Below are 14,447 nucleotides of genomic sequence, written 5' to 3'. Positions count from 1 at the left end.
TCTAGTAAGCATAAGTGAGTTCCTTTCTGACTGATAATCATGAAGTGAATGTTAGTGTAATTCTTAGCACACTTCTAATTGTTAAGTAAGTGCTGCCCAATTGCAGAATCATACTTAATGTTGAACCATACGTTCTGAGTTTTGCAAGCAGGGACTGGCTGAATATAGTCCGTACTGCGCCTGTTGCGTGTTTGACATGATCCACCAGTCGTTGGGACTTTTAAAAAATTCATTCCTGGGATGTGGGTGTCGCTGGTTAGGCCAGCATTTATTACCCTTCCTTGTTCTTAGAGCATCTAGGAGTCAACCGTATTGCCTACATATCTGAAATTCATATACCACATTACATTTTGGGGACCAGTGACATAGTGGTAATGTCACTGGACTAGTAGTGCAGGGGCCCAGGCTAATGCTCTGGGAATATGGTTCAAATCCCACCACAGCAGCTGGTGGAGTGCAAATTCAACTAATAAAATCTGGAACTGAAGGCTAGTCTGAGTATTGGTGCTGACACTAATGTTAATTGTTGTAAAAACCCACCTGGTTCACAAATGTCCTTTAGGGAAGGAAATCTGGTGTCCTTACCTGGTCTGGCCTACATGCGACTCCATAGTAATGTGGTTGACTCTTAACTTCCTATGAAATAGTCCAGGAAACCACTCAGTTCAAGGACAATTAGGGATGGGTAACAAATGCTGGCCTTGCCAACAATGCCCACATCCCATTAAAGAATAAATTTAAAAAAAAACTAATTTGTGTAGTGGGCAAAACATCTTCCAACATTAGATGTGATTCTGCGATTGGGCAGTCTAACTGAACAATTAAGAGAACAGAAGTCAGCTGGTTGAGTTACCACCAGCCGTGATGCAGATTAGTGTCAATCAGACAAAGGCTCGCGTTTAATCTGCACACACGGTGCACACATTGTACAGTGCTGCCAACATAGCTTTTTGGAGCTGGTATTTGCAGAAAGGTTTAGCGTAATGAAAGAGGTCCTGTGATAAAGACTCAGATAGAAAGGGAGAGGCAGCTGGTGAGAAATGAGCAAAATTATAGTGGTCTGGAAACAGAATCCAGTACAGAGAGGAAGACCAATGGAAAATGAGGCACAATATTGACAATACAAGTAAAATAAAAGTGTAGAAGAGAATTAACCACGGGGAACATTGAACTTATGATCAGAACATTGAACTTTCCAATTATCAGCATGCAGTCTCAAAGTGGTGCTAGAGGAAAAAAAAGCCTTTGATTTTTGGATTATATGCACAGTACAATATTCACTGTATAAAGCAACTAACAGGTAATTTTAACTTAAGCCACCTAGTGAAAATTGATGGGTTAATGTCTACTACCCATTATCTGCCCTCCTTCATTCTATGCTCCGTGAAATTCAACGGAGGGTAAAATCGATCTGAGCACAAAACTGGTGGCTGACCCTATGCCACCCCTAATAGACATATCAGGTTCAAATTACCTGTAATGTCATCATAAAAACAATTTCACAAATTTAAACAAAAATCACCCATGCTTTTTGTGGCATTAAGTGGAACTGAGGAAAGCTATCGCTGTAAAAAATCAGAGCGATTTCAACCATGAATTGAAATTATTATATCCATTCTATTAGTAAACTAAGTGTGTTCTGTGACATGTAATTAAAAATTCCTATGTAGAGCTTTTGCCTGAGGTGCCTTCAGGGAACATTAATGTAAGAGGGCTTTCCAATGTTTGTGACAGTCTGTCACTGACTGCTGAATTCTGCACTCCAGCCGCTTGTGATGTTGTAGAGACAAATTCCTCCACTTTCTTTTTCAACTCTGATGCCAAGTGGAGTTTTAAAAACTCTTCAGGTGAGTTATCATTTCAGTTGATTTTTCACATCTTATATTCTGGCTTAACTTTCTCTGTTAAATTTACTTTCCAGCTTTTGCTCACAGACTCCTGTCATTCTTTGCCCTCCCTGCTCTTCTTCAGGTAGATAGAGAATGCTGTTCCATGTTCCACTCAAACAGTTCTCTCCCCAGCTCTTTCATTATTGTCATTTTCCATTGAACAACCTCACCTCCTATGTTATCTTCCCTCCTCTGTTCCCTGACCTACAGTCCGTTCTTGAGCTCTTTATTTGATATAAATGCATGAAAAATTCAGCACTTTGCAAAATGAAAAACATATTTATTGTAAAATTATCCACCTGCTGTAACTATCCCCCACTCCTCCAAGTTGACCTGCATGCACCCCAATGAACCTCATCAACAGTCTCACTATCAAATAATACCAAGTGCCTCTATATCCCCGCTTTCTGCCACTCTGCCCAGCTGTGAGCTTGCATCAAGTCCCATGCAGCATGCTGAACCTCAACACTAGTCTCAATACCTTCAGCAGCAGATGAGCTCTCACCCCTCAGGTCCACTTCCTAACCCAATTGAGACCTGATGGGAAGAAGTGTGTGATTGCACATCTAATGCCGGTAGCTAGTACTATAAAAAGTTCCTAGCAGCTTGAAAATGGAGAAAATATTGGAAGACAGTGAGAGAAAGTGTTCATGTCATACAGGAACCATGAGGAATAAGTCCACCTAATTGAATAAAAGTGTCCTTTATTAATTAATTTACTAGAATTGCATGATCATACATAGCTTAGAGAAAGCTGTCTATACATTCATTGAACTGTATGAGCAAATCTGGACCTAGATTTTCATTTTTGACAGTGGTAGAACACAGCAGATTGGCTGCCATTTATACACATCGTTCAATTTTCCTTTCCTAATGTTAAAATCTACCTCAGCTCTTGAAGCATATCCTTTTTAATGATAAATGTAACAGAGAAAATGAAGTGTTTTGTCACTTCTTAACAATTAAGAATACACACACAGCTATCTGCTTCTGACCCCAACTTCCTGCTTGAAAAACAGAAGGTTCCTTTATTCCTTATTCTCCACCAGAGGGCAAAACATCCAGGACTTAGCACTCCCTACTGGCAGGTTTTATATAACAATTCTTTTTAACTAAAATGTCCTTTTACAAAAAAGCATAAACATTAAACACAAACATCACAGAAAACAAAATACAATAGCTATTAGATGCAAAGACACTTACAAAATATGGAACAAAGAAGCAGACGAGACTTTGATAAAAGGCATCCAATATGCTGATCCAAAACGTTGATGATAAGTAGGCCTACAAAAAGTACAAAGTAAAAGTCAGTCTAACTTTTTATTGTAATTGTTGTTCTTTAAGTTAATAATTATGTACGGTCTGTACATAATCGTAGCAATTCTTATATTGATATTTAGTCAGCAATAGTTAGAATAATGAGTCCATTTATAAAATGTAGATTGGTGGATGAGTATTGTTGAGCTTAGTGAAGAAATGGCCAATTTTCAATTTGTACTTGGGCTCAGTCTTAAAGCTTCAACTCACTCATTGATGACAGGACAGTTCTTCATGACAAGAGGCTCAGCCCATTTCAACAGAATTAGTGATAGAAAACTGAGTCAGCAAAGCATAACTCTGAAAGAATTTTCAAGCAGAATCAATTTTAATTGAGTTCATTCAAATTTATTTGGAAATATCAAGTTGAGCCTGTACCTAGAATCACAAAATGTTACAGCACAGAAAGCCATTTTGGCCCAGTTTATTTGCACCAGCTCCTTGAAAAAGATTGTTCTTGAAAGAGACACTTGTTCACTTCCCCTTAAAATTTTTCTTTCAAAAATTTATTCATTTCTCACATCATGGTTCCCAATTCTAACAATCCTCCCTGCTGCAGTTTTGGAAGATTCAGCCAAGTGCTGCTATTTTTGTGTCAGTGCAAAATGATTTCCACTGTGTTAAATCAGACTTAAAGTGCTTTGGTTGTCCCCCACTGAACTTTCCAGGCACTTTAGAAATTTACGCTGAGCTTATTTAAGTGTTCTGAGAGTGTGAGTGCTCTTACATTCAGATTTAAACATTTACAACTTACCGGCCAGAAGTGTCTATAATAGACAGTGTCGTATGTCTCCTTTGAAAGCTTAGAAGTCCATGTTTTCCCAACCTTTCCTCATAATTCTGTTCTGACAGTAGGGATTAGACTGATAGGCCTTGTCCGCACTGCTTCCAGATGTTTCCCTTGATCCTTGGTGTGATCAAGGTTCAGCCTGACATGAACACTGAACAGCTTCAGCATCACAGCCTTAAACTTGAATGCTACTATTGGGGCAGTATCATTCATCATTCTATTTGCTTTGTAAATTGCTGTTCTGCATGGGTCTACTAGGTCAGAGTTGAATCTTTCACCTTTTTGAGTGGTTTGACACTATTCATTAAGTATGTTCCCCAGTTTTCCTCCACTGATTTACGTGACCAGAATGGTACGTAGCACTTCAAATGGAGTCTGACCACCACTTTATACAGAGATTGCCCTTTTCAAGAGCAATTAGAAATGAACAACAATGAGACTTGCCAATAACCCTCACATGCTATGAAAGAATAAAAAAAGGATGCCTCAGGATTCCCTCTGTTTTTATGTATGAATCAATTTTAAATGGTTAAGTGCTTTCAGTAAAGTTGAGCCTCACGTGAATAAATCTAATAGATTGAGGACAACATTCTCAGAAAGGTTAATCACTATTCAAGGTAAAGAAACCAAGTGTTCATACAATACTATTAAACATTCATACCTGAGAATGTTGCCCATTACTGTAAAGTTCTGGTAGTTGGAGGAGAGTCTCTGCAGAAACATCTTTATCCAGGATGCCATAGATAATTGGTGGAACAGATGTGAAGATGAGGTTGAAGAAGATGAGAATCCAATAATCAATCATCGATGTACCAGAGAATCCACAGAACAACTGGTACCAGAACAGGAGATTCACATAAGCCTAGAAAAGAAGTATGTCAATATCAAAATAAGCGGCATAAAAGCAAAATACCGCAGATGCTGGAAATCTGAAACAAAAACAGAAAATGCAGGAAAAGCTCAGCAGGTCTAGCAGCATCTGTGGAGAGAGAAACAGAGTTAATGTTTCCATTCTGTATGACTTCTTCAGATCTCTGCTGAGTTTTTCCAGTGTTTTCTGTTTTTATTTCAAAATAAATGGCACCAGATACAGCAAAGTTCACTTTATTTTTGAAGGATCTCAACTTTTTTCATCTAGCTGCATTTCATACTACAGCTTTTGAAATTAACACAAAATTAGGGTGCTGTGGTACCCTGCCCCAACTAAAAGGTTGAGCAGGAGCCTGCCCAAAAGATCAGCTATCCACGCAGCCATTTACCAGTGATTGGCTATTAATAGACTTGAGGCAGCATTTCTGCCCCTCAAGAACAGGAAGCTCTGCTTTTGGAACTGGCCACTACCATTGAGGGGCAAGGCGAACCTGGGGGATGGTGGGGGTAGGTAACACACCTTGAGAGGGAGTCCATCTGATTGGCCCAGATGGCCCATTAAGGAGGGACCCCTGCCCGCCATCAGCCCACACAGGAAAACCAGTTGGGCTCACCACTCCATGTGGGCCTCCATTGGCCACTGGTGGGCGAGACACCCGTTGCCACAACCATCACCGGTAAAATTGCATTGGGGGCAGGGGGAGGTGGAGCGCAGGCTATCTGCTGGGTTTTACATGCCCCCCCGCACCCCCCCAACCCCCAGCTTTCAAACCTGCCATTGGGGGAGTGCAAAATCAGTCCATGGATTCTGACTGTCAATTGTACTATTGTTTTCAGTAAGTGGAAACCACAGGTTTATTAAAACCACCTGTTAATCTAGAGAAGACTGCTGAACTCAATCCAAAATACAACTACAAATGATACTTTTTAAGAAAAAAGGTTAAATAACAACAGATAAAACATAAAGCAAATCAATCATCTCGAAAGAGAGCACGAAGAAAACTGATATATGTTACTGAAGGAGCTGAGGGTGCTCATTTTTCAGGCATGAAGTCAAACATCTATGTTACTTGTAGGAAAAAAGTAAATTGTATTGCTACAAAGCAGGACATTTGGAATTGCAAAAAAGTAGCTGAGAGCTGGTTTGTAACAAAACTTCAACAGATAACAAACTAGTAATGTTGAGACGAGTGGATCACTTGCTGCACCATCATTATTCATGTAGAATTTTCCCAATCTCACCAAAGCTAGCTCAGGAAGCTATGAACAGAGAGGTGATGTTTGTATCATAGGAAATAGTCATAAAGGATCATCAAACCAGACACACGTCCACTGAGATACAATGGTAAAGGTCTAAAATGAGATCATCTTCCTGTCCACAGTCAGGGACATTGCAAAGTCAAGGGGCAATGGAAAGTTAATCAAAATGAAAGAAGCATAAGAATTACCAAAATGGATAAATTAAAAACTTGCACATATATAATACATATATATATGTGTGTGTGTGCGTATATTATATTATGAAAATTATTTTAACAGATGAAATATGCCCTAAGGTACTCCACAAAGAAAAACCACTCTTGGCTGAACAATTGACTGATCCTAAGGCCCATCTTATTTTGATTATTTAGTGTTTGGTGACAGACATGAGTAACTTTTTCAGTGTTTGTCCTGTACATTACTAGCTTTCCCAGTTATGGAGTAACTATTGTACTATTGATAGTACAATATCTAATTGAAGATTGCATCCTATGTCTATTTTCTATTTAATTAGACAAAAACATTAAATCAACCAGTATTTTGGCAACTCAGCCAATAACACTTACCACATTCTTATAGAAGAAATAAAGTATCATATTGGCAAGCCGGGTGTAGCACCAGTGGCCGTGGACAAGCAGCAATTTCTTTAAATGCTTAAATCGAGAAATTGCAAAGTCACTGGACATTACTGCCTGTAAAACAATTAATGATAAAAATATTTATGTGTTCAGTCAATAAACACGGGAGAAACTCCTAAGTATTGTGATGACCCATATGCTTATGGGGGGGAAAAAAGCCTCTATTATGTTTTGGGATGATGGTCCTTTTAAGAACTAGATTTCTCTAGGATCTGATTTCTGGTAAAAGAAAAAGCAGCTGTTGGCCAGTAAATTATCATGTGACCAAGTTGCCTGGGACAAACAAAGGAAAAAGGAGTCAACAAGTTAATTATAGGCTGAGTAGAGTTCTGGGGGTGCTTCTGTGTTCAAGATATTTACTTTTAGGTTGAAGAACAAGCAGGCAACAGAAGATAAAACATCTCTCTCTGAGATGTAGTAGAAGTGGCATATCAGTAAGGGCACTGGACTAGTAATCCAGAGACCCAGGCTAATGCTCTGGGTACACGGTTTCAAATCCCACAACAGCAGCTGGTGGAATTTAAATGCAATTAATAAAACTGGAATATAAAGCTAGTATCGGTAATAGTGACCACGAAACATCGATTGTTATAAAAACCTATCTGATTCACTAAGTCTGGCCAACATGTTATTCCACACCAATGTGGTTGACTCTTAACTGCCCTCTGAAATGGCCTAGAATGCCAAAGGGCAAGTAAAAATGGGCAACAAATAATGGCCTCGCCAGCAACGCCTACATCCCATGAAAGAATAAAGAAACTGAGTTCAGTTGATTTTTTGTATTGGCTAAAAGAGTTTAAAACTCTTGGTAACTGAAGGACTCCTAACAGTGACTTGAACTTCTGACATAGACCAAGCTGGGGGAAAGAGAGAGATTTAGATGCAAAACTCCAGAATTAAAGAATATTAGAACCATTAGAATATTAGAGATGCCTGTTTTGAATGGGGAGTTTATAATTGTAGGCCAATTGGAGAACCAGGAGAGGAGGTCTTGTGGCACAGAGATAGCACCCCAACTTCTGTGTCAGAAGCTCTGGGTTCAAGTCGCACTCTGGGACTTGATGGCCATGGAAGATGGCCAAACAGATTGATTATCAATCTGCAAATCCTTCCAATATGTCTATGGCAGGGGTAAGAGTAGAACAGTCTTTTGGTCAGCCAGGACCTACAGAAGGCAACGGCAAACCACTGTAGTACCTTGTCAAGCATAACCATAGCCCAACACATGGAAGTCCATGGTTGCCAATGCTCTATTAGGGCATGATACCTGAAAAGAGAGAGAGAGAGAGAGAACCAGGAGAGTTCTGATCCAAGATGGCTATGCTTAAAGCGCTAGAGACGCCTGTTTTAAATGGGGAGTTTATAACCATAGGCCATTGGAGAAGGTTTGAAAGGACAGCCTTGCCAGCAGTAAGTGGGTGGGCCAAGAAATCTCAACCCTTATATGAATTGTTGAAACAGTATTCAGACCAAGCGGTTAATCATCCAAATTTTGGTATCTGACATGAGCTTATTGGTGGTCTACATCAAATGCAGGGAGGAGAGTGGAGTGAAGGTCGGTGTAGATTATAAGTAGCTGAGTTCATTGTACTTTTAATACCTTTAAGGTAACTGGCTATTTAAAGTAGAATGTAGTTAGTAGTATTCATGTTCTTTGGTTTTTGGTCAGTAAAATTCTTTTGATTTAATCCATGAACCTTTTCATTTCATTCTTTTACTAAATAACAATTCTGAGGGACAGAATTAATCTACACTTGGAGAGGCAGGGATTAATCAAGGACAGTCAGCATGGTTTTGTTAGGGGAGGTCATATCTGACCAATTTGATTGAATTTTTCGAAGAGCTGACCAGGTGTGTAGATGAGGGCAATGCATTTGAAGTAGTCTACTTGGACTTCAGCAAGGCTTTTGATAAGGTGCCACATGGGAGACTGATAATGATGGTAAGAGCCCATGGGATCCAAGGCAATTTGGCAAATTGGATCCAAAATTGGCTGAGTGACAGGAAGCAGAGGGTGATGGTTGAGGGGTGTTTTTGTGACTGAATGCCTGTGTCCAGTGGGGTTCCACAGGGATCGGTGTTGGATCCCTTGCTGTTTGTGGTATATATGAACGATTTGGACTTGAATGTAGGAGGGTTGATCCGTAAGTTCACGGATGACACGAAAATTGGTGGGGTGGTAAATAGTGAAGAGGATAGCCTTAGATTACAGGAGGATATAGATGGGCCGATCAGTAGCAAAGGGAATTTAATCTGGATAAGTGTGAGGTGACGCACTTGGGCAGGACAAACAAGGCACGGGAATACACGATGAATGGTAGGGCCCTGGGAAGTACCAGGGATCAGAGGGTCCTTGGTGTGCATGTCTACCGGTCCCTTAAGGTAGCGGGACAGGTGGATAAGGTGGTTAAGAAGCATATGGGATACTCGCCTTTATTAACTGAGGCATAGAATATAAGAGCAGGGAGGTTATGTGGAACTGTATAAAATGCTGGTTAAGCTACAGCTAGAGTATTGCGTGCAGTTCTGGAATCCACATTATAGGAAGGATGTGATTGCACTAGAGAGAGTGCAGAGGAGATTTACCAGGATGTTGCCTGAGCTGGAGAGTTTTAGTTATGAGGAGAGATTAGATAGACTGGGGTTATTTTCCCTGGAGCAGAGGAGATTGAGGGGGGACATGATTGAGATGTATAAAATTATGAGGGGCTTAGATAGGGTAGACAGGAAGGAACATTTCCCCTCGATGGAGGGATCAATAACCAGGGGGCGTAGATTTAAGGTAAGGGGCAGGAGGTTTAGGAGGGGATGTGAGGAAGAATTTTTTCACCCAGAGAGTGTAGGGAATCTGGAACTCATTGCCTGAAAGGGTGGTAGAGGCAGAAACCCTCATAACATTTAAGAATTACTTGGATGTGCACTTGCGATGCCATGGCATACAAGGCTATGGGCCTAGTGCTGGAAAATGGGATTAGAATAGTTAGGTACTTGTTTGACCGGCGCAGACTCGATGGGCCGAAGGGCCTTTTTCTGTGCTGCAGACCTCTATGACTCTAAGAAAAAAAACCTGGGTTTTCGGATTTAAAAAAAAAATGTTGCTGGTCTCTACTGTGATTATAGCAGTATGTATAACATATGTTTGCTTGACTATGACCTATAATGGTTTACAGTAAGAAGGTTGACATTTGAAGCTTTGTCTTGATCAACATTCAAATTTACATGTGCTGGGAAGTATCCTGCCCTCTATGTTTGCAGAAGAAAGGCAAAAAGAACAGGCAGAAATTCCCTTCTGCAGCATTTGGATTGTTGACCTCTAGCTGGTAAGAACTGCATAATACTGCTCTTTGCAAATGGTGTGAAAGTGATTATAATTAAAGTTATAGTCCAAATATTACAAACATAACTCAAAAGCATTAATACATTGAGTGTGCAATTTTAGTGTGGCAAAATATAGTCAAATATTTGAGAAAAAATTAAAAGTTTTGTTATTTAATTAATTTTTAAAATTTACAAGCAAGATATGAATTCTAATGGATTAATTGTTGGTAAAAATTATCAAAGCTTCCAAAGCAGCTAAGTGGAACATGCCTTGTAGACTTCACAATGTGCCATAGTTACATTATTAGAGTACATATGTATATATTCATGTATCATTAAAATAAGCGCAAAGCTAAAACTGTGAAGAATCCTTGGTGCACATTTTGCATATTTATTTTCAGCTGTATATAGACATGTATTGTTGTAGCTTTACCTGCATCCCTTCCTGACCAGAAATTCCTATTCCAACATCCGCCACCTGAATCATACTAACATCATTGGCACCATCACCTGCATCAAAAAACAAAATGGGTTTTAATTAAAACAAGGATGAAAAGAAAATCCAGTTAGTTTAAGAAGCACTATTCCATAAACAAATATATTTATTTGGAGAGGGGAGAAAAAGGCAGTGTTTGTCATGACAATGTCACAATCTAAAATAAAGGTGTGTTTCACATACTGAATTATTTTGTAGATAATTTTGCGTTTAGAAATTTTCTTTCTTAAAGAAATGATTCTTGTTCAGAAGATTAAAGTACAAGGCAATATATTGCATGGTGCGACACAATGCTATCAAAAGCACATCAGGTAGAAGTTTGATCCATTTTCAATGGTAGGACACTGGCCCTAAGGGGATGAAAAATTAGTCAAGGTTAAGGTAAGTCAGGGGATTGTCATGCTCTTGGAGGAGACTCCAGCATGAGTCCCTGCCCTGAAGAGTACAGGAGGGAAAATGTGGTGGATACAATTACAGTTAAGCTCAAATGCAGGACAGTAAAAATCTTTATATATAAAGTAAAAGCCTTCAAAGAATACTACTGTGGTAATCCAATAGACGATTTGAGATTTCCAGATTTTCTAACGTTTCATACAGATGAAATAACAACCATTTTGTTGATCAAAATACAATTACTGGTTATTACAAAAGAAGCTGGTCCATCTTGTTTTTGTTCCTTCATCTCTCAGCCATTTCAAAGGTCCACTGGACAACAAATAGAATCATAGATAGAATAGTTACAGCACAGGTGGTGGTCATTTGGCCCATCATATCTGTGCCAGCTCTCAGCAAGAGCAACTCGCCCCCACCCTCCGCAATCTCTCCCCATAGTCCTACAATTTTTCTTTTCAGGTGTCTATCCAATTTCCTTTTGAAAGCTACGATTGAATCTGCCTCAACTACACTCCCAGATAGTGCATTCCAGATCCCAACTATTCAGAGTAAATGAGAACAGCCCCAGCTTCTCCAATCTATCCATGTAACTTAAGTCACTCATTCCTGGAACCATAATTGTAAATTTTTTCTGCGCCCACTCTAATGCCTTCATATCCTCCCTAAAGTGTGGTACCCAGAAATGGACACAATACTTCAGCTGAAGTCAAACCAATATTGTGTAAAGGTCCCCCATAACTGCCATTTGTATTCTATGTCCCTGTTTTTAAAACCCACAACGCCATATGTCTTTTTAACCTAATTCTCAAACTGCCCTGCAAGGTTCAATGATTTGTGCACAGGTGTCTCTGTTCCTGCACCCTCTTTGGAATTGTAGCCTCTAATGCAGTGCTTCCCAAAGTTTTTCCCGCTGTGACCCCATTTTAATGCTTGAAAATTGGTGCAACTCCAAAGTGAGAGTTGTTGAGCTGGGCGGGGGGTGGGGGGTAGGGAGAGGGCGAAGAGAGAAGGGGAGTTGTTGTTAAGCAGGGGCCAACAGTTTTGTCCGCAACCATGTTGAAGACTTTGATGAAGCCTCAGAGCTAAGGATCGTGTGTTCAGAATCATGAAGAGATATTAATGTATATAATGTTAATGGAATTTTTTAAAAAAAGAGTTCTAGTGGGGTCTGTGTCTATGTATGTGTCTGAATTGGATTAAAGCCAGCTAGTCTGGGTGCTTTGATGTATAGTAGTTTTGAGATGTTAATTAGGTAAACGTAAGGAGGGTAGAAGCTAAATTTGCATTTGTTATAAGAAACCATTCAAAACTGATGGTGACATCTTACACCTAGCTAGAAGACGCCAAGCAGTGTTTATTTTTTTCTCAGCTTACTAATAAAATTGGTGGGATGAAAGGATGTTATTGTTGGAAGAGGTAAAGTTAAAAGTCTAGTGATACAATGGAAAATTTACATTCAAAGAGAAACATATGCATAAAGGAGACAGAAGATTGTAAGGTAGAGGCATTTTAAGATCCAACACGTGTGAGAAGCCTCCAGCCTGTAAGCCTCAAGCTACTGTCTGCAAGGACCCATTTTGAATGCGACTGTCCAGGGTGTGCTTTGCCAGGTGTCTGTTTAAATCTATGAGAGTTACTGTTGCCTTAATGGGGGTGTAACTGAGAGTCTGATTAACTAGGGGATTTTTGTAGTTATTATAGTAGCAATTTTGTAGGCATATGTATGTGTTTACAATCTTTCTTGTATTAATAAATGTTTAATTTAGTTTTATATAAAACCTCTTGAGGTGCCGTGGTCTTATTACTACTGAATTCAAAGCCTGCATCTTGACATATACAAATTACAAAAATGTGTTATGGCAGTTGTTTCAGGTTTCCCTCTGGGATTTGTACAACTCAGCCTTTACCATTGGCTGTGTCATAACACATGTAATGGAGTCTCATCACTGATACCAGGAGTGTCCTGCCAAAGTCTCTACGCAACAGTCGCAATTGCTGCTTTGGAGCCTTGTAACCCCAAATGTAGGGGTTGTGACCGGCAGTTTGGGAACCCCTGTTTTATTGCCTCTCCTTATTCTTCCTACCAAAGCGCTATCATAATTTGTCATTATAAAAGAAGCTGGTCCATTACCTTTCTGTTCCTTCATCGTTCAACAATTCCAGGGACGGGGGGTAGATGGCAAACCCATTAAATGGCACTTTATCAAACACATTTTGGAAGTCCATACACCATATCAAATGCAATGCCCTCATCAAGCGTGTCTGTTAACTCATCAGCAAATCAATCAAGTTAGTTAAACACAATTTGCCTTTATCAAATCTGTGCTGGCTTTCCTTAATTAATCCACACATGTCCACGGGACAGTTAATTCTATCCTGGATCATTGTTTCTAAAAGTTATCCCACCACTGAGGTTAAACTGACAGTTTCTGGTTTTATCCTTACACTTTTTTTTAAATTTTCTAGTCCTCCGGCACCACCACTTGTCTAAGGAGGATAGGAACATTTTGGCCAATGTCTCCGCAATTTTCACCCTTACTTCCCTCAGCATCCTCAGATACATCCCATTTGGTCCTGGTGACTTATCAACTTTAAGTCAAGCCAGTCTTTCTTATACCACCTTGTGATCAATATTTAGCCCATCTAGTATTTTAGCTACCTCCTCTCATACTATGACTATGGCAGTATATTCTTCCTTGGTAAAGACAGATGCAAAATACTAATTTTGTACCTCAGCCATGCCCTCTACCTCCAAGCATAGATCTCCTTTTCGGTCCCTAATTGGCCCCCCACCTACTCTTAGTACTCTTTCTATGCAGATGGAAACTTTTTGATTATCTTCTACATTAGCTGCCAGTCTCTTCCCTTACTCTCTCTTTACCTTTCATTTTCTTTTACACTTACCTTCTGAACTTTCTATATTTAGCCAGGTCTCACTTGCACTAACAACCTGACTTTGGGCTGTACCTAAACCATCTCCTCTTTAAAGGCTGCCCACTGTTCCACTACAGTTTTGTCTGATGATCTCTGATTCCAATTTACCTGGAGCAGATCAGTGCTCACCCCACCTAAATTGGCCCTCCTCCAATATATTTTACTCTAGATTGCTCCTTGCCCTACTTAATTACACAGGGGAGCTCTGTGGTTGTGTCTCAGGAGAGCTCCAAGTAGAAGTTTATGTAAAAATATTTACTCAAAAAAGGAGCTTAAGTAAGTGCACAATCTTTTCAGCACAGAACTTATTTTTCAGAATGAATCAATAGATATTTCATGGAATCAGCTGTGACATTTAGGAGCTTTGTTCTATTACCATAAGACTGATTATGAGGCAGTGAAAAAGATGCCAGCTGTTGCTACTTGGTAAAGGGATAGAAGAAGTTATTAAGTTGCTTTTGCACACCTCCCTGCAAATGTTAGCACAGCAAATGTTAGGCCGAAATCAAAATAGCAGGTGCCAGGAATCTGAAATAAAAACC

At 39.7% G+C, this 14,447-nt stretch overlaps 1 protein-coding gene across 6 annotated transcripts in view; it reads right to left on the bottom strand.

Moving 5' to 3' along the window:
- atp10d (ATPase phospholipid transporting 10D) overlaps positions 1-14,447 on the bottom strand; it is a 319,766-nt gene that overhangs the window by 14,378 nt on the left and 290,941 nt on the right. For all 6 annotated transcript variants that reach the window (XM_078547252.1, XM_078547262.1, XM_078547241.1 and 3 more), the window contains 4 exons: positions 10,516-10,592; positions 6,693-6,818; positions 4,658-4,858; positions 3,093-3,173 (listed from right to left, as the gene is read on the bottom strand). In XM_078547252.1, coding sequence (XP_078403378.1) covers positions 3,093-3,173; positions 4,658-4,858; positions 6,693-6,818; positions 10,516-10,592 — 485 coding nt within the window. The remainder of the gene's footprint in view (positions 1-3,092; positions 3,174-4,657; positions 4,859-6,692; positions 6,819-10,515; positions 10,593-14,447) is intronic.

This window comes from Cetorhinus maximus, chromosome 1 (genome assembly GCF_964194155.1).
Source record: "Cetorhinus maximus chromosome 1, sCetMax3.hap1.1, whole genome shotgun sequence".
NCBI classification, from domain to species: Eukaryota; Metazoa; Chordata; class Chondrichthyes; order Lamniformes; family Cetorhinidae; genus Cetorhinus; species Cetorhinus maximus.
This window is presented reverse-complemented; position numbering and strand designations above follow the sequence as displayed.